Source organism: Camelus dromedarius, chromosome 10 (assembly GCF_036321535.1).
Source record: "Camelus dromedarius isolate mCamDro1 chromosome 10, mCamDro1.pat, whole genome shotgun sequence".
NCBI lineage: Eukaryota > Metazoa > Chordata > Mammalia > Artiodactyla > Camelidae > Camelus > Camelus dromedarius.
The window spans coordinates 72577-93841 of NC_087445.1; the positions used below are offsets into that span (position 1 = coordinate 72577).

General features: G+C 38.4%; 1 protein-coding gene across 14 annotated transcripts in view; it reads left to right on the forward strand.

The window, feature by feature from the left end:
* The window catches only part of LOC105104714 (zinc finger protein 658), a 79958-nt gene that overhangs the window by 16667 nt on the left and 42026 nt on the right, over window positions 1–21265 (forward strand). For 6 of the 14 annotated variants that reach the window (XM_064490044.1, XM_064490045.1, XM_064490053.1 and 3 more), the window contains 5 exons: window positions 2872–3053; window positions 5792–5840; window positions 7846–7904; window positions 17178–17304; window positions 17577–17672. In XM_064490044.1, coding sequence (XP_064346114.1) covers window positions 7890–7904; window positions 17178–17304; window positions 17577–17672 — 238 coding nt within the window. In that variant the 5' untranslated portion in view covers window positions 2872–3053; window positions 5792–5840; window positions 7846–7889. Of the gene's footprint in view, window positions 1–2871; window positions 3054–4906; window positions 5337–5791; window positions 5841–7845; window positions 7905–17177; window positions 17305–17576; window positions 17673–21265 lie in introns of those variants that run through there. The other 8 variants (XM_031447110.2, XM_064490052.1, XM_064490048.1 and 5 more) reach the window with 7 other exon arrangements.

The window sequence follows — 21265 nt, forward strand, 5'->3', positions numbered from 1 at the left end:
GGTGAAATTGCATGCATATATTCTGTGTTTATCTTTTTAGTAAAGAATCTATAGCATTCATTAGATTTTCAAAGGGTTCGTTATCCCAGAGAGGTTAAGAACTAGTGAGACAGAACAGAAAGACCCAAGAAGGAACCTTGGCAAGCAAGTAGTTTTAGGAGGTGGCAAAGAGGAAGCTGAGGACAGGTGAGATGTAAAAGACTTGGGGAAAAGGGAAAAATGGCATGAAAGAGAGAAGTTGAAGCTGTACACTTCATGATCTAATTAAGGTAAGTATCTATGTTGGATAAATTCAGGTTGAAATATTTTCTGAATGTGACTGAGAGGTCGTGAGGTCATCTCCATAGAGATCCTAATGGAAGCCTTGAGAGAGGGGAGAAGATGAGAAAAAATGTGTGAGCTGAGCCGAAGGAATGCCTGACTTTAGGTGTCCACAGTGGACTAGCTACAGAAGAGGAAGAGGAGGTGTGGTCAGAGACCAAAGACCTGGGAGTCCACATTGTCAGCGGAGCCGGGGGACATAGTGGTCACTAGGAATCGGTAGTAAGGAGTGTGGAGAGCACAGTGCAGCTGGAAGACAAGCTATTGGGTTTGTTGACTTTCAGCTCTCCTAAAGAAAACATAGTCTTAACCAGAATTTCATTGTGCTCACATTCCTGCTGGTACAGTATCCGGTCCTGTTAAGGTGTCTGTGATTACAGCAGGCTAGTCAGAACCACCATTTAGTCAACGCTTTCTGTTACTTTTGTTTGTTTGTTTTTAAGCATACATTAATCAGTCCTCTTAACCACACTGCAGAGCTGGTTGCTTTCAGTAAGTGGAAATTTGAGACACAGCAAAATTAATTTGCCCACAGATACCCAGCTGGGAAGTGATAGAGCATGTCTGCCTGGTACCTCAGTGATACTCAACCAAAGATCAGAGTTGAGAAAATACATGCTTTCAATAGGAGAAAATATCTATTGTCTGCTTTCTGTGTGATTCACTTTTTTAGCCTTTTACAAAACCTTTCATGCAAGGTCATTCAGTTAGAATTCATTGAGCACCAGTTCTCTGCAAGGACTCGGGGGGCACCTGCCCTTCAGTAGCTCCTGCTCCAGACAGTGGGGTGCAGTTGGATAGGAGCCCAGAAGGCCCGTGGGGAGTCCTGTGGGGGCAGAAGGCCAGGGTGGTGTGGGGCTGCCTGTGTCTGGCTTCACAAACCTTGGCGCTGGGTGTGGATGTACGACTGGGAGTTTGCCTTGAGACGTGCACTCCAGGTAGAGCAGAATGCACATGCCAGGGCACAGAGGTCTGAGCACGGCACATCCCATCTGGTCAGGAAAACCAGAAGTTGTCTGGGAAGGGAGGGTGTGGGTGGGTGCCTTGGAGAGAAGACTGGAAGGGAGGCAGCTGGGATGGGCAGGATTGAGTTCTGAAGGACTTTGTTTTCTCAGGAGCTGGGACTTGAGTTGGTGGGTGAAAGTCACTGAAGGATGCCCTTTTTCTGCTGGTTACTCATCAAATTTTGTGTTTCCCTTGTCTCTGACTTTCTACCCATTGTACTTGTTCTCTTTTCTTTATGCTTCCTTAGGGATACTCAGTCAGTGGGTGTGATTTTTACCCCTTCTCCAGGGAACTGCGAAATGTATGTGGGTTTTGTTTTGCTTTTTGTTGTTACATTGATTGGAGGTGTTAATGGCCTTCGGTGTGTATGTGGTGGAGGTGGACGTGCCACACGACCCACGTGCAGTGTGCAGGCAGCAGTCAGTCCCTGCAGCGGAGGAGCATCCTGTTAAGATGCCAGTGGTGTTTCCCTTCAGCCCATCCCCAAGAAAGGCTGGGCCCTGGGCAGGTCCTGCCTTCCTGTGAGAGTCATCTCCTCCATGAACTTCCTTCTTACTCTGGGCTCTAGCACTCCGCCCATCCCTCCCTTGGAACTTTGCTGGGTTTTGGTACCACCTGGTTGAAAGGCAGGACCAGCGGTAGTATAAATCCTCTACAGAGGCTCCAGACTAGATTCCTAGTTGTGCTGGCTTAACTGTTAATGTAACTTTTAATAAAGAAGTCTCTTGTATGGTTTTTGGAGCTCGAAGATGTGAGGAGACCATCTTACATGAGCAACAGAAAATCCAGAGTTTCTGAACAGCTTTGAGTGCAAGTAAAATGCAAAGAGAATTCATTTTGGTATTAGTAACACCCCTAATAATGTGCTCCTGGTGGGGACTGCAGGTGATAGGTCATTCTGCTGAATTTATTTTGTATGTTCTCAATTCTGAAGTAATAAAAATATTTTCTTGTAAAGCATCCAGGTTGAGTTTTCTGGGAACTACATACAGTTTATTCCTCACCTTGCTCGCAGCAATGTACCTACTAAGTAGAGGACGACCGACTGCCCAACAGACATCTCTAGCTACCCCACCCCTCTTCCAGCCTGCTGTGCCTGCCCACCGGCCTGACCCTGAGATGCTCTTTCTTCCTTTTTGCTTTTCTTTCCTCTTTCACTTCTTGGGGCTCCTGTACATTTGAAAACCAACATTATACCCAAGGTCTGTCTCAAATGCTGAGTGTTTCAGCACGCTCTGCACTCTGAACCCATCTGTGGCTGGTGGGAGCTGGGGGTGGGGTGTAGGCGTGAAGTCTGCATGGACTTCACCGTGACCAGCTGATTAGCATTAGTTGCAAGCTTGTCTTAGGTGCTGTGGTTTCAGTCGTTTTCATCCTGACCTTTGCGGTATATATTTTTTTCACTTACAGATAAGGAAACCAGGTCTCAGGTAACTTGTCCAGGGATCACAGGTTGTAAATGTATAAGAGAACTGAGATTTGTTCTAGACCTCAATACGTGTCATTTTTCCCCCATGATCTACTCTAGACTTTCCTGTGTTACAGCGAGTTACCTGGAAGCGTGCTTCCTGCAGTCTGAGTTCCTGAATGTGTTGGCACCAAGGTATAAAATGATGATCGTCATGACCAACTTGGGCCTGTTGTGGAGATGCAAGATGCAAAATAGTAACTTTGAACATCAAGGGCTAATTGCCTTTTACAACTCTACGAAGTTCATTTCCTTATAAGTAAGTTTGTGATCCTAATCTTTCCCTTGTGAAAAGCAGTAGCCAAAACCTTCTTGGTTTTGACTCTGAGAAATGAGTTCTGCCTTTTCCCTCTTAGACCACTCTGCATCTGTAGGTAGGGTGACTGTTCATTTCCAGGTAAAAGTTTGGGGCTTCATGACTGCTGGGTCTGAGAATCATAGATGAGGTTCAAGTCTCTAGGCTTCCTTCTTCTCAACTGATAGCTGTTTCCAGCGGATAGAAAGGAGCCTTCACTTGGACTGAGACTTCTGAGTGTATTCAAGAGGTATCCAAGGACCTTAGCTCCAGTCCTGCCATCCCACATCTCTGTGAGGATTGTCAGGGAGTCAGGGACTGCTGCAGAAATCATCTCCTTTACAACATTTACATTACTGTGTGCCAGAATTCATGAAGGTTGTGCTTGTAAAAAAAAAACAAAAAACAAAAGGCATATGGGAGACTGTATTTCTTTCACCGTGTCCATTGTGTTGGTGGGAAAGTAATTGACAGGTTAACCGAGTCTGTGATGAAGTGAGCTTGGTCATGTGATGGACACAGGTTGGAGCGATGACTAAGAGCTGAAGTTCAAGGCCTAGTAGGGGAGGCAGGTGTGTCAGCAGATGAGTTCAATCAGGGTTAAAGATGCAGTCCTGAGGGCTGTGCAGGATTGAGGGACCGGGAGAAAGAGAAGACATGCTTCTACAGGGTTGGGTGTGAAGGGGCAGTAAAGAGTTTTGGTTTCTTCCACTTCTCACAAATATTAACTCAAAATGGATCATAAACAAATAAAATGCAAAACTATAAAAATTCTAGAAGATAACACAGAAGGAAACTAGGTGACCTTGAGTTTGGCAGTGAGATATAAGATAACATCAAAAGCACAATCCATGGATGAGCAAATGATCAGTTTGAATTCATTAAAGTTAAAAACTTCCCTGTGAAAGAATGAAAAGACAAACCACAGACTGAGAGGAAACATTTGCAAAAGACATGTCCACTAAAGAAATTTTATCTAAAATATACAAATATTGATTAAAACAATATCTTCAAAAGGAAGATATACTTATGCAAATAGACATAACAAGAACTCCAGCATCAGACATTATTACAGATTTGCAAATTATGACATACCACTATACTCTTGTCAGAATGGACAACATCCAAAACACTGACAATACCTACTGCTGGTGAGGCTATGGCACAAGAGAATTCTCATTCATTGCTGGTGAGAATGCAAAATGATATATCCACTTTTGGAAGACAGTTTGGCAGTCTTAAAAGCTGAACTTAAGCTCCACTATACAAGCCAGGTTAGTAATTGATCATTATTATTAACTGATAATAATTTTCTTATTTTGGGTTGTATATATTTTCAAGTATCACTTGTGTAATTTTGAACAGCTAACCTTTTCCTCCTCCCCCTTGCTGGTCACAGATGTTATTCTTTTATGTTAATAGTGGCTCCATTTTCTAGCATTTGTTCTATTTCACAGCTGTATTAGTTGTTTGTATCTTTACTTCTCTTGGCAGCTTGATTTTGAAAGGTACCCTTCTGGAGTTGCAGTAAATTCTCCCTAACCCTACTCCACCACCTCCCCTCCACCCCCACCCCACCCCCCGCCACGTCTTTTACCCTTTGTGAAAAAGAAATTAAAACACTCACATACTACGCAGATTTAACGATTCTTGATCTTTTGCCATATTTGCTTCATCTAATTGTTTTGCAGAATTTTTAAAAAGTAAATTACAAATACATAATTTCATAGTTGTAAATATTTCACTATGTATCTTTAAAAAATAAGACCAATTTCCTACATCATCCGAATATTATCATACTAACCAAAGTAATGGTAATTTTCCTTAATATTTCTTGTATCTAGTCCACATTCGTGTTTCTTAAATTGTCTCTTTCACTGTTACTATTTTTCCAACGAGGATCCGATGAAGAACCAGATTTCGCAACATGTTGTTATATCATAAAGTTAAACCCATATGTCTAGGAATTCAGGAAAAGTCGCCAGGGATCAGGTGAAATTGTCAAGAATTCAAGCTCACAAACCAAGCCGAAAAGCTTCAAAAATTATTTCCTGTGGTCTCAAAGATTTATGGGAAATGTAGTCCTGAATGTTTCGGGCCCACCGCTCAGCACTCTGGGAAGGGGTCCCGGGAGTTCAGTCTGCGCAAGCGCGCATCCCGCTCCGCCTTCGGTTCACCCCCTCCGCCTAAGTTGGGCAGAATCTCGGCGTCTGCGGGTAGTTGTCGGAGGCAAGGCTGCCACCGGAGGTGAGAGCATAGGGACCCGGCTCCGCGCGGCTTAGGGCCCTGCTGGGTCGGGTAGACCCTCTGTTCGCGCTGACGGGAGCGGGAAGTCTCGGGAACCTCCATTGGGCCCTCCCCTCCCCCAGCCCCGTGGTCCGGGCTGGGCCAGCCCGGCCTGCTCGAGGTGGGCCTGAATCCTGGTCAGGAGGTGTTCGGCGCTGGCCGGGTGCGGGTGCCGCCAGCGGCGGGAGGAGAATGCGCCTTTGTAACGTTCTTGATGAACACGAGGCTACTAATCGTATCTTGTGCAGTTACTGTGAGAATAAAATAAATCTGCAAAAGATTTTGAGAAGTGATTGTAAGAATCACTGTGTAAACTGCTGTCATAAGACACTGTTCCCTTTGGCGTTTCGTTTAACCCTCATAACCCTCATAAGTCTGCTTGTTATAAACATGCCTTTTTTTTTTTTTAATGAAAGGAATTTCAAGTGGGCGGAATGATACATACTCCAGGACACAAGCTGGTAGGTAGGTGAGAGGTTGCAAATACAAATAGATTTTACTCCCTGTCTCTTGCTGTTCCTAATACCCTCCCTGCCCCCTACCGAGTTGCAAACTTAAAAGCTCTTGGCAGCCTGTCTCCAAATTCCCAAAGACATGGTTGTGAAGTGACTGCAGACAGGATCTCAGCATGTGGGAGATATGTACTGGGATTTGTGGGTTCCTCGCAGAGCCCCTGGTCAGAGTGAGGCTCTTGAAAGTTCCTGAACTGTCCAATCTGTCTCCATTCTCAAAAGCAGTCTAATAATCTAATGCAGTGCTGCTGGCCAATAGAAAGACAATGCAAACAAAATGTAATTAAAAATTTTTCAGTAGCAACAGTAAAAAGTAAAAAGGGTGAAGTTAATTTTACTGATACATTCAATTAGGTACATTCAAAATATTATTTTGACTTCAGGTGTGGTAGTTGAACGCAGCTAATGGCTGCATAATAGATGGTACATTTTTAGTGAATTCCAAAAGAGTCCGATTTCTAGTGTTGGATGAAGGTTTCAAATAAGTGAATTTGTTTCTTTGGCCCCTCTGGAGTAAAGTAGCTCTTCTAAGATAGGAAAGAGGGAGTCGCAACAATAACTGCCACTTGGAAGAACAGCTCATCTGACAGACACCTCACCAGAGCTTCAGAGCAGAGGCAGAAAGTTCTAGAAAGGGGCAGATCTTGAGTTGCTCCATCAGAAACAGTTCTTGATCCCTGTATAGCATGACTGAAATTTGGTGAGTCAGACTTGGTGATGTCATCGCATGTGGAAACCATCACAGACTGTGACAGTGGACAGTGTAGACCGACTTGCAGAAGGTGGTAACCTGGGGTGGAGAGAGATGTCTGACCGTCAGGCCGCACCGGAAAAGGCTCTTTACTGGATGGCTAGTGAGGATATGATGTCCAGGCAAAATATAAGCAGCCAGAGCTGATGAAATCATAGACAGCACCCCATTCCCTTCACTCTCCCCTCACTCTTTCCAGAAACTGAGCTGCACTCACACCATGAGAATAATTAGATGCCACATTTGGTGATGGACAATAACATAGAAAAAAATTACCTATGTTCCTGAACAGAGATAATAATAAAATGATAGTGGGTGAAGAGATTTCTGTATTGGCCATTTATAGAAGCCCCAAAATACTGGGTCTGAAACGAATGGTTATAGTCACACAGAGCAGAACCAAGCACAATGATGTTTACTTAACAAAGATAAGTACTATAACCATGTTATTAAAATATCTTTTTAAAAAATTGCATCCTTTTTAGAACAAAGGATTAAAATATATATTTTTTGTATAATACATTCCATTTTTATTCAGCTCTAACTCATGGTATAAACTCAAAAAGAACTTGATTAACAACCCAGCCGAAGTAGTTTTTTGACAACATTACGTTTAACGAAGGTAGAGGATGTCGCCTGTGGTACCTGAATTTGTTTAAACCTCTGTTGTTTCAGTTTTGTTGTGGTTGTTTATATTATTGTTGTTAATTATTAGAAGGAAACATAAAGGTTTTTTGGGGGGGACTATTGAGCATTTTTATTTCTTTTTTTGGAAACTTTTTTTATTGAGTTATAGTCATTTTACAGTGTTGTGTCAAATTCCAGCACAGAGCACAATTTTTCAGTTATACACGAACATAATTAAATTCATTGTCATTTTTTTTTCCTACTGTGAGCTACCACAAGATCTTGTATATATTTCCCTGTGCTATACAGTATAACCTTGCATAAAGCTTTAATTTATAGGAAAAAGAAAGCTGTTTGCCGTAGTGAAAATGCAAGGTTGAGACCACATCGTCCTATCAGAGGTGCTCATGTTCAGGTGGCGCTACCTGTGTGTGGTGTTCCCTGTCCCTTCTCAGGAATGTCAAAAGGAACATTCTCCCGTAGGGAAGCCTTTGCTCCAGTCGGTGCTGTGAGATTGTTAGACAGATGAATATAGGAGATGAGGTTTCTCATGACCCCTTTTCTCTTCTCTCCTTTCCAGCTGAACCTTCACAGTTCTTTACATTTTCCCGGGAGCAGTAGAAAATGGACGTACGTCAGGTGAGTTCAGTTTTTAATGACCTGTTTGTTTTGCAGTGGATTTTGTAAGGGCTTAAGTGTCTGTACATTAACATGGAAAAGCAGAAATAGAAATGGATAAGATGCATTCAGAGAAGATCTAGAAATACCGTTGACCCTTGAACAAAGGTTTGAACTGCTTAGGGCCAGTTACACGTGGATTTTTTTAACAGTAAATTCTGCAGTACTGCGCAGTGTGTAGTTGGTTGAATCTGCAGACATGGAACCACAGGTACAGCGGAACCACATATTCAGAGGATCGACTGTAAGTTATACATAGATTTTCATCTGTGCAGAGGTTGGGCACCCTTAACCTGCCCACCCCCCACCCCCCCAGGGTAGTTCAAGGGTCACCTGTACAGATGAATAGCAGAGCAAAGGTGGCATGTGGATATAAATAAGCAGGACCTCTGATATTACAGATTTATCAAATTGGAGCTCCAGATTTATTTGAGGTTTTTGATAGCCGTGTCAGTGTTCATGTCAGACACAGAATACTTCTTTAAAGGTTGACATTGGTGAGAAAATAAAGCCAAATGATTCCTTATTGAATGTAAAGACAATTGAAGATAAAAAATATCTTTTGTTGTTCTTCAAGTAAGTGATTTAGTTAACAACATCCCAGTAACAACCCGAAGATAATGTAGAATGTTGCTTGTACTTGCTCTTCAATAAAAGTAGAAGGTGTAATGCTAAACGTGAACTCAGTCAATTCTACTATTGAGAAACTCAAACACAGAGGTTAAGTTAGACATTTTTTTCTGACGAATCAACTGAATATCCTTAAATTTACTCTCCATAGATATCTTGAGTACTCATGGTACTTGGGTAGCTCAGCAGAGAGTTTAAAATTCTGTTTGTTGTCTTTCAAATGTTTCAGCCCTTTCTTTCCATTCACACTGAGACCTCTGCATGATGCCTTGATTCCTCTCACTTACCTGTGATCTCCAGTGACCAAAGACTTGATCCATTGGGTTTTGTCTAATCCTTTCCCTGGTTAACTTTTCTGTATCACTTGCCTCTACTTCTTGTATTACCATTCTGCAGTTTCTCCCCTAGTGTCTGTGACACCCTCCACGGACTCTGTCCTTCCCCTGCTGATGTCTTCATGGAGTCATCTGGTTTCCCTTGTCCTTTTCCACTGCTCATCCCATTTCCACCCTTGGCCCTTTAATCGTCTCTTTTGCCTTGGAATGACTGTCTTTTCTCATTAAAAAAAAAAAAAGCTTAATTGATACTCAATTCACATTACTTCAGCCTTATTTAAAGTACAAAATTCAGTTTTTTTGAGTATGCACCCAGATGTGTGCACACAACACCAAAGTCAATTTCAGAGCATTCTCATTACCTTAAAAAGCAACTGTATATGCTTTAGCTATTCCCTCCTGCAACTCCATTGCACTCCCTACCCCCAGGCCCCAGGAAACCACTAGCCTACTTTCTGTCTGTACAGATTTTCTTAGCCACTCCCTGTATTATTTCTTACAGGGCAGTTTTGCCTGTGGTGAGTTCTGGTTTTGTTTATCTAGGAAGGTTTTCTTTTTCTTTCAGCACTTTGAATCTGTTATACTACTGTCTTCTGTCCTCAGGTTTTTGATTAATAATCAGCTTTTCCTACTGTTTGTACATGATGAGTCACTTTCTTAGTGCTTTCAGTATTGTCCCTTTGTCTTTGCCTTTTTGACAGTTTGATCATCATGTGTCTAGGTGTGGATGTCTTACTCCATGTTTACGCTACTCGAAGTTTGTTGAGTTTCTTGGATATGTAGATTACTATTGTAGTATTTAATTATTTGATTGCGGTGTGGAGGAAGGTAATTAGATTTATTTTTAGAGGAGGTACTAGGAATTGAACCCAGGACCTCTTGCTCTACCTCTTGAGCTATACCCTCCCTGCCTTGGATATGTAGTTTGATGCTTTTCATCAGATGTGGAGACTGATTGGCCAGTATTTTTTCAAATATTCTTTCAGACTGTTTCTCTCCTCTCTGTCTGGGACTCTCATTATGCATATGTTTGTAAACTTTATGCTATCCCATATTTTACTTTTTGTCCTTATTTTCTCTTTGTTTTTCATACTGCATAATTTCAATGGGCATATTGCCCAGTTTGTTCATACTTTCTTCCACCTGCTCAAATCTACTGTTGAACCCCTCTACTGAAAGTTTCTTTTTCAGTTTTTGTACTTTCAACTCTTGGGTTTCCATTTAGTTCTTTTGAATCATTTCTGTATCTTTATGGATATTCTTTATCTAGGGAAATATCATTCTCATCCTTTCCTTCGGTCCTTAGACATTGTTTCCTTTAGGTCTTTAGTTATATTTAAAATAGCTGATTTAAAGTCACCACCTAGTAAATCCAACATCTGCTTCCTCAGGAGCAGTTTCTGTTGATTACACTTTTTCCTGCATATGTGTCTCAATTTATTCTTGTCTTGATAATTGGACATTTTAAATAAAATAATGTGGCAACTCTGGGAATCCAAATTTCTCCCCTCCATAGTGGTCATGTTTGAAATTTATTTGTGTGGTGACTTTTATGAATTAATTCTGTAGAGCCTGTCACTGAGGCAGTTGAAGTCTCTACAGAAGTTTCCTTAAGTGCCTGGAACCAGTAAGTCTCCCAAGTTTTTGGTAAGGGGCTTGTGTGCATGTCAGGGCATTCTTTCAGTGGTCATGCAGGCAGTTTACAACTCTGCATCAGCTTTCACACCAAACCTTAAGGTCACCTAGAGGTGAGAGCTTAGGGCCTGCTCACATCTTTCCTGAGCTTGCCCAGCACTGGGCATACGCACAGCTCCATGCATGTATGTGGCCTTCTAGGCTCTCAGGAATATGTGGGAGTTTTTCGGAACCTTTATAGACATCTCATTCTCCAGCTTTTCCTTTTAAGCTTTTTGATGATGCCATTGTTTGCCCCAGCTGTTACCCATTGCCTCAGGTAGTAAGTTAAACAAATGCCTTTGAGTGCTTTTGACAAATGCCTCTGGGGATAAGACTTTTTGCACTATACGACTCTGAGTTAGCTCAAATAAAGACCTCCAAACAGACCAAATAATGCGTTTTCTTGGAGTGAGTCTTTGACAGAACTCTAGTAGTTACCAGGCTGCTCATTTTAACTGCTTTTGCAGGCTAGTTCTTAAAGCACTTCAGCATTGGAGAGAGAGGGACAGGACAGGATAAGTTGAAAGGTATCACTTTCTTAGTGTGTTTCAGCCTTTTTTTTTTTCCCCTTGTGTAAGTATTCCCTAGGTTGCCTTTATTAATTTCTATAATTTTTGCCCTTTTTTAAAATTGATTTTATGGAGGAAAGAATTTTCTTAGATCCCTACTTCATCATTGTCACTTATATCATTTATTTGCCTAATTTTTTGAATTCAGCTGATTTTTATTCAACCAGATATTAGAGAGATGGGCAAAAATGAAAACAGTGTCACTTTTCTCATTAATTTTTTTGTTTTGTTTTGGGAAATACAGTTAACAGATCTTTTTTTTTTTTTTAGATTAGAATAAAATTTTATGGGAAGTGTTCCTGTTCTTTTATTTGTTTATTTTCGTTACCAACTCCTAACATTGAGCTTCACACAGAGGAGGTATTTACTCAATAATACTGAAAATGTGAATGAATAAGTAATTGGATAAATAACACTGGGAAAAGGCTGTTTCTGTCCTCTTATTTCTTAATCTAGTTCCATTTCTTTCTATTTTTAATTGTGATAAGAACACTTAGCATGAGAGCTACCTCAGTACATTTTTATGTGTACAGTACAGTCTTGTCTGTACAGCAGATTGTAATGATTTTGTATAACTTAATGATTCTGTATAACTGAAACTTTATACCCAGTGAATAGCTACTCCTCATTTCTCCCTCCTTCCAGCCTCTTGAAATCTTTTCCATGGAAACTTTCCCTTTTCTCAGTTTCTAAGACTCTACCCTCTCATGATTGTATTATTACCCTCCAGAAAACTGCTTTTCCTCTGGCTTTGTGGCCCCTACCTTTTTTTTTTTTTTCCTTCCAGCCTCTTTATGTTAAATATCTATTAAATGCTGTTTTTTGGTATTTTTCTTTCCTCAATCTGTATGTGCTCAAGTTGCTATCTAATTGCTCCTGACAACTTCAGTTACCACCTAAATTGCTATGAACTTCTTAATGCTTGTCTTCACCCTAGACCTCCTTTCTGTGGTCTAAAACCAGGTGTGTATTCATTTAAGGGACATTTCCAGCGTTGTTTTCTACAGCCTTTTAGTAGCCACATGAACAGATCTGTCTCGCTGAAACTTCTAACCCACTTTTTCCCCTTTTTCCCCCAAATATCAGTGTTTGGCGGCAGCATTCAAGAAGCTTCTCATACCACTAGATGGGACCTACACAAGAAAGTAGTTGTCAGATTGTTTGCTATTTCTGCTCTCTGATTATATCCCTGTCCCTATATCTGCTACTTAAGTGTAGATAGTTTTCTTTTTTTTTCTCTCTCTCTTTTCCTTGAAGTATAGTCAGTTCAAATGTGTCAGTTTCTGGTGTACATCATAATGTCCTAGTCATGCATATATATACGTATATTCATTTTCAGATTCTTTTTCATTATACGTTACTATAAGATATTGAATATAGTTTCCTGTGCTATACAGAAGAAATTTGATTTTTATCTATTTTGTATATAGTGGTTAACCTTTGCAATCTCAAACTCTCAAATTTATCCCTTCCCACCCTCTTTCGCCCAGTAACCATAAAATTGTTTACTATGTCTGTGCGTCTGTTTCTGTTTTTAGATGAGTTCATTAGTGTCCTTTTTTTCTTTTCATTTCTTTTTTTATTAGATTCCACATATGAGTGATATCATATGGTATTTGTCTTTCTCTTTCTGGCTTACTTCACTTAGAATGATGACCTCTAGGTCCATCTATGTTGCTGCAAATGGCATTATTTTATTCTTTTTATGGCTGAGTAGTATTCCATTGTGTAAATATACCACAACTTCTTTATCCAGTCATCTGTCAGTGGACATGTAGGTTGTTTCCATGTCTTGGCTATTGTAAATAGTGCTGCTATGAACATTGGGGTGCATGTATCTTCTCGAATTAGAGTTCCCTCCAGACACATGCCCAGGAGTGGGATTGCAGGATCATATGGTAAGTCTGTTTTTAGTTTTTTGAGAACTCTCCATACTGTTTTTCGATAATGACTGCACCATACTACATTCCCACCAGCAGTGTAGGAGGGTTCCCTTTCCTCCACACCCTCTCCAGCATTTATCTTTTGTGGACTTTTGAATGATGGCCATTCTGACTGGTGTGAAGTGATACCTCATTGTAGTTTTGATTTGCATTTTTCTGATAATTGGTGATATTGAACATTTTTTCATATGTCTGTTGGCCATTTGTATGTCTTCACTGGGGAATTGCTTGTTTAGATCTGCTGCCCATTTTTGGATTGGGTTGTTTGTTTTCTTGTTATAAAGTTGTATGAACTATTTATATATTCTGTAAATTAAGCCTTTGTCAGTTGCATTGTTTGCAAATATTTTCTCCCATTCCATAAGTTGTTGTTTTGTTTTGCTTATGGTTTCCTTTGCTGTGCAAAAGCTTATGAGTTTAATTAGGCCTCATTTTTTTTTTCTCATCTGAATTTTTGCTTTTATTTCTATTGACTGGGTAGACGACTGCCCTAGGAGAACATTGCTGAGATTTATGTCAGATAATGTTTTGCCTTTGTTTTCTTCTAGGAGATTTATTGTGTCTTGTCTTATATTTCAGTCTTTAGGCCATTTTAAGTTTATTTATATGTATGGAGTGAGGGAATTTTCTAACTTCACTGATTTATGTGTAGCTGTCCAGTTTTCCTAACACCACTTGCTGAAGAGACTGTCTTTATTCCATTGTATGTTCTTGCCTCCTTTGTCAAAGATTAATTGTCCATAGGCCTGTGGATTTATTTCTGGGCTCTGTTCTGTTCCATTGATCCATATGTCTGTTTTTATGCCAGTACCATGCTGTTTTGATTACTGTAGCTCTATAGTATTGTCTGAAGTCTGGAGGATTATTCCTCCAGCTTAGTTCTTTTTCTTCAGTACTGCTTTGGCAATTCTGGGTCTTTTGTGATTCCACATATATCTTAGGATCGTTTGTTCCTGTTCTGTAAAAAACGTCCTGAGTAATTTGACAGGGATCGCATTATGTCTGTAGATTGCCTTAAGCAGTATGGGCATTTTAATGATACTGATGCTTCCAATCCAAGAGCATGGGATATCTTTCTATTTCTTTGGGTCTTCTTTAATTTCCTTAATCAGTGTTTTGTAGTTCTCCTTGTATAAGTCTTTCACCTCCTTGGTCAGATTTATTCCTAAGTATTCTATTGTTTTAGGTGCAATTTTAAAAGGGATTGTTTCTTTACTTTTCCTTTTGATTCATTGTTAGTGTAAAGGAATGCAACTGATTTTTGTATGTTAATCTTGTATCTGCTACCTTTCTTAATTCTTTTATTAGCTCTAGTAGTTTTTGTGTGGCGCTTTTAGGGTTTTCTACATATAGTATCATGTCATCTGCATATAGTGACAATTTTACTTCTTCTTTCCAGTTTGGATCCCTTTTATTTTTCTTGCCTGATTGCTGTGGCTAGGACTTCCAAGACTATATTTAATAGAAGTCGTGAGAGTGGGCAACCTTGTCGTCTCCCAGATTTTAGTGGGAAGGTTTTCAGTTTTTGACTGTTGAGTACTATGCTGGCTATAGGTTTGTCATAAATAGCTTTTATTATGTTGAGATATGTTCCCTCTGTACCCACTTTGGTAAGAGTTTTTATCATAAATGGATGTTGAATTTTATCAAATGCTTTTTCTGCATCTATTGAGATGATCATGGGGTTTTTGTCTTTTCTTTTGTGGATGTGGTGTATCATGTTGATTGATTTGCGTATGTTGAACCATCCTTGTGACCCTGGGATGAATCCAGCTTGATCATAGTGTATGATCTTTTTTATGTGCTGTTGGAGTCTGTTTGCAAATATTTTGTTGGGGATTTTTGCATTTATGTTCATTAGTGATGTTAGCATATAATTTTCTTTTTTGGTAGTGTCTTTGTCTGGTTTTGGTATCAGGGTGATAAAGGCTTCATAGAGTGAGTTTGGGAGTACTTGTTCCTTTTCAGTTTTTTGGAAGTGTTTGAGAAGAACTGGTATGAGTTCTTTGTATGTTTGGTAGAATTCCCCAGTGAAGCCATCTCATCCTGGACTTCTGTTTGCAGGGAGGCTTTGTATTGCTAATTCGATTTCATTTCTAGTGATTGGCCTGTTCAGGTGGTCAGTTTCTTCCTGATTCAGTCTTGGTGAACTGTACGTTTCCAGAAACATGTCCATTTCTTCTAGGTTATCCAGTTTATTTCCATGTAGATTTTCATAATACTCTCTTAGGTTTTTTGTATTTCTGTGTATTGGTTGTAATGTCTCCTTTTTCTTTTCTTGTTTTGTTTATTTGTGTTCTCTCTTTTCTTCTTGGTGAGCCTGGCCAGAGGTTTGTCAATTTTGTTTTACTCTTTCAAAAAAACTAGCTCTTGGTTTAATTGATTGTTTTTTTTTTTCTTTTTTTTTAATCTCTATTTTATATATTTCCTCCCTGATCTTTATTATTTCCTTCCTTCTGCTGACTTTTGGGGTTTTTTGCTCTTCTATTTCTAATTCGTTTAGATGGTAGATTAGATTGTTTGAGATTGTTCTTTTTCAAGGAAGGCCAGGACTGCTTTTGCTGCATTCCATAGATTTTCTGTGGTTGTGTTTTCATTGTCATTTGTCTCAAAATATTTTTTAATTTCTTCTTTGATTTCATTATTGATGCATTGTTTTCTTAGTAGCGTGTTGTTTAATCTCCATGCTGTTATTTTTTCTCCTTTGTTTTTCTGTGGTTGATTTCTAGTTTCATGGCATTGTGATCAGAAAAGATGCTTGGAATAATTTCTATCCTCTTAAATTTGAGGCTTCTTTTGTGCCTGAGTATAGATCTATCATAGAGAATGTTCCATGCACACTTGAAAAGAATGTGTATCTTTTTTGGGGATGTAATGTCCTAAAAATATCAACCAAGTCCAACTGTTTTATTGTGTCATTTAGTGTCTCCATTGCTTTACTTATTTTCTGTCTGGAAGATCTCTCCAATTATGTTAATGGGGTGTTAAAATCTCCTACTGTGGTTGTGTTCCCGTCAGTTTCTCCGTTTATGTCTTTTAGTGTTTGCTTTATGTATTTAGGTGCTCCTACATTGGGTGCATTTTTGTTAACGAGTGTAATATCCTCATCTTGTATTGCTCCTTTAATCATTATATAGTGTCCTTTATGGCCTTTGTTTTAAAGTCCATTTTGTCTGAAATCAGTGTTACTACTCCTGCTTTCTTGTTGTTTCTATTTGCATGAATTATCTTGTTCCATCCTCTCACTTTCAGTCTGTGTGTGTTCTTCTGCCTAACGTGGGTCTCTTGTAGGCAGCATATTGTAGGCTCTTGTTTTATTATCCAACCTGCCGCTCAGTTTCTTTTGATAAGAGCATTCAGTCCGTTGACATTTACAGTAATTATTGATAGATGTGTTTATTGCCATTTTGAACTTAGTTTTCCAGTTGATTTATTTCCTCTTTGATCCTTTCTTTCTCTTTTTGTGGTTTGATGATTTTCTTTTGTATAATCTTGGTTTCTTTTTGTTTTTTGTGACGCTATTGTGTACTTTTGATTTGTGGATCCTTCTGCTCTCTGATTATATACCTATCCCTATATCAGCTAGTTCAGTGTAGATAGTATTCTTTCATACTGGTCTTTGGTAAATTATTCTTTGCTCTTCATGAATTCTATACATTTACTTATACATAAGGTCCCACATGTATACTATCTCCACGACTTACGTGTATCTCTAATGTGTCTCCCATTATTTACAGTGATGATGTCCAAGGAGGGATTGACCATTCTAGAAATCTCTAGAATACCCAGGATAATCTCTTGGGATATAGCAGAAAAGTTGTAAGAAGTCTGTTTACTTTTAATTTTTGTATCTTAAAAAAGATCTGTAACTTCTAAACTTTTTAAATGAATCATGGTAAGTTAAAAATCTTTGTACCTAATCGAGTAACTCCAAAGTTAAAGACAAATTAGGTCAAAGATAGGCATCCTTTATAATGATTTGTTTTAGAGCCTTAGAAGTAAACAGGAGAAGCAGTAGTTTTCAAGGGTGTTTTCTTTGTCACCTAATCCTGAACTTTTGAACAAAATTTGTTGTTTCAGGGTTCAGTGTCATTTGAAGACGTGACTGTGGAGTTCACCCAGGATGAATGGCAGTATGTAGACCCTGCTCAGAGGACCCTGTACAGAGATGTGATGCTGGAGAACTACAGCCATCTCATCTCAGTGGGTGAGCAGACTTTACCAAGTGACTCCGTCTGGAATACATTTCCTTTTTTTAAAATTAGCAAAAACAAATGGACCTTTTATAGAGATTAATATTGTTTAGGCTTTTGAGTAAGATTTCTAAGGTAACTGAAACCTTGAGAGAAACAGAAACAATGGGTCATTTGTGTTCCCGTTGAAAACTTCAAATGAGCACATTCATTTTGGTCCACCTTGGGAAACTAAAAAGCCCATGGATCTGGTCTGTATGTATAGCTTCAGTTGTTATGTTTGCAGGGTATTGCTTTCCCACACCTGAGGTGATTGTCAAGTTGGAACAAGATGAAGAACCCTGGTCCTTAGAGGAAGAATCCCTAAACCAGAGGTATCCAGGTGAGTGAGCACCGACAGAAGGAAACACCTGGGGTATTCAGACATTGAAGGGAACACTTTGAAAGCTTTTTTTTTCCTTTGAAGCAGCTTTATTAAGATGTAATTCATATATAATATAAGTCACCCATTTAAAGTGTACATTTCACTGGCATTTAATAGATTCATGGATTTGTGTAAACATCACCTGTCAGCTCTCTTCACCTCAAAAAGAAACACTGTACCCTTCAGCTACCACCTCCCTATCCCGTGTCCTCTTCAGCCCTAGCAGCCACTAATCTATGTTCTGTCTCTATAGATTAATTTATTCTGGACATTTCATATAAGTGGAATCACACATTATGTGGTCTTTTGTGATTGGTGTCTTTCACTTAGCATTACAAGGTTCATAATGTAGCACGCATCTCATCACTACTTCATCCTTTTTATGGCAAAATAGTATTTCGTTGTTTGGATATACCATATTTGTTTGTCCATTTATCAGTCTGTAGACATTTGGGATTTCAGCTTTTGTCTGTGATTGAGTAATGCTGACATAAATATTTATTAACAAATGTTTGCATGTAGATATACTTTTATTTATCTTGAGTTTATACACCTTGGAGTCAAATTGCTGGATTATATGGTAACTCTGAGAACTGCCAGGTTTTTCCAAAGTGGCTGCACTGTTTTACATTCTTGATGACAACATGTAAGGGTTCTGATTTCTCCCTGTCTTTACCAACACTTACTTGACTTCTTTTATTCTAGCCATCATAGTGGATGTGAAGTGGTATGTCATTAAGGTTTTGATTTGCAATTTTTGTAAAGCTGGACTGGCGTAACAAAATACCATAGATTAAACAACAGAAATTTATTTCTCACAGTTCTGGATATTGGAAGTACAAGATCATGGTGCCAACAGGGTTGATTTTTTTTGTGAGGCTTCTCTTCCTGGCTTTCGGATGACCTCCTCACTGTGTTCTCATGTAGCCTTTCTTCTGTGCATGCGTGGAGAAAGTTCTGATGTGTCGTCTTCTTAAAAGGACAGCAGTCCTACAGAATCGGGACCCCACCCATATGAACTCATTTAACCTTAATTACCTCCCTAAAGGCCTTATCTCCAAATACTGGGGGTTAGGGCTTCAGCATATTTAACAAATTGTCCATAACAATTTCCCTGACCAGTAATGCTGTGAAGCATCTTTCATCTGCTTATTGACCTTTGACTAAACTAATAAATAATTCCAGGAATTTTGAAAGTTATAATTACAAAATAATTCTTAAAGTAAATAAATATACCTTCAGTGTGCATATTGGCATTTTATGTTATGAAGCCATTTGAAGAGATAGCGTAACATAAAGATTGATGTAATTTAGATCAAGGCTATCTCCTAGTCACTAAATGTAAATAACTGGATTATACTGATTGGCTCAAATGGGGTATTCTCAATAAGTATCTTAGAAAGATTGTAATAAAAGGATAATAAAAGTTATTACGTGAAAATAAATTTAGGGTTTCATGTTCTGTTACCATTCAAGTTTGAATTCAGGCAGTGCATTAACTTGGAGACCTTCTAGCTCAAGGTTAAAGTAACCCTTTCAGCATTTGAATGCCTGCACCAAAAAATATGTTACCAGTGATCACAAAATAATGGAGTACTAAAAACTTAAAAATCAATAGGAGTAGGAGATTATTTCTCATCTGATTAAATAATAGATGCTGTGGATATTAAATAAGTATTCTTACAGAGGATATAAGTGATAATTGTGTTAAAGTGAAATAAATATTTGTGTATGTGTATGCTGAAGTCAAATAACAAGCCTTTCAAGTTCCCATGGAATATAATCATAAGAGTGAAAATATGGTTAGTCCAAAAAGAATACCCCAGTAAATCCAAGAAATTTAAAGTCACCACAGATAATACTCTCTTAACATATTTGATAAATCTAGAAACTGATAAAATGAGTAAACAAATTCTTTGGCATGGAAACATTAAAAATTATGTCTTTAAGCAATAGTATATAAAAGGAAATCAAATCCAAAATTGCATGACATTTATAAAATAATAAGTGTACTTATTAGAAACCTTAGGATATAGCTAAATTAGTTAATAGGTAAATTTTTAGTCTCATATTTATGTTAAATTAAAAACTAACAAGTATATACTTGTGAAAACAGAAGAACTTGAAAGTGAAATTAAAAATTAATAAACTAGGAAACAGAAATTTTAGAATGGTTCTTAGAATAGAAATCTAATAGATAAAACTTTACCCCCAAAACAAAAGAAGAATTTGAATAATAAATACAAGTGGGGATATATTTGTAAAGATTTAATGCAATATCAAACTAAATCTTATTCATAAAGGAGAGCGATGTGGGAAAGACTTGCTCTTCCAGATATGAAAGCTTTATGTAATGCTCAGGGTAGTTAAGTGGTGTGGAGCTGGGCGTGGGATAGTTTAATAAATTAGAGAACAGTAAAGAAAGCACAAGAAAAAATGTGCTATATAGATAAGTTGGTCTTTGACAGGTGGCACTATCCCCACAGAACAGTAGAGAAAGAATCCTGAGGTTACCTGGTGGATCAAACAAAAAATTTCATTCAGGTAGCTTAAAAACCTGATTATCAGAGCAAAACTAGAAATATTCTATATGATGATAAGGAAAATTTGTTTATAAACCAGCTTAAGGAGGGAATCAATAAGATATAAAAAGTATTAACCAGGGGAAAGATGGAGCTGTTTTCTTTTCTAATCCATCTGCTAAGTACAGTTAAATATGTGCTTATATATTTAGTACATGTATATAAAACAAACGTAAGATGATGAAAGTTGGAAAGAATGAAGATGATCTTAACAATATTCAGTCTTCCAATCCATAAACAACATACACTTTTCCATTTATTTAGGATTTCTTTTATTTCTTTTATCAGTGGTTTTCAGCATTCAAATACCAAGTTTTTCTCTTTCTTTTCTTTCCTTCCTTTCTTTCTTCCTTTCTTTTCTTTCTTCCTTCCTTCCTTCCTTCCTTCCTCCTTCCCTCCCTCCCTCTCTTTCTTTCTTTCTTTCTTTCTTTCCTTCTTTCCTTCTTTCTTCCTTTCTTCTTTCGTACTATGGTAAATCATCATTTACCTGATTTCAAATTCCAGTTGGTCATTGTTTGTATATGATTGGATTTTTGTATATTGGCTTTGTATTTTGCCATTGTAAAACTTACTAGTTCAAGGAGCTTTTTTGAAGATCTTTATGTGGTTTTCTGCGTAGACTTTCTCTGTCTTCATTTTTATTCTTGCCTTATTGCATTGATTGAGTAGAAGTGCTGAGAGTAAACACCCTTGTCTTTCTCCCAATCTTAGGGTTAAAGCATTCACTTTCTCACTTGTAAAGTATATATGTTAGCTGTAGGCTTTTTGTGTAGATTCCCTTTATTAGGTTAGTGATTGGATTTTCAATCTTGTGAAATATTTTTGCCTTAATTCATGAGTTTGTGGTTTTAAACCCGTAGATGATTAATATTATGGATTATATTGATTGATTTTAAAAAAATACTCCCAACAGTTTGCATTCTTGGGATGAATCCCACTTGATTGTGATTTACTATCTTTGTATATTGC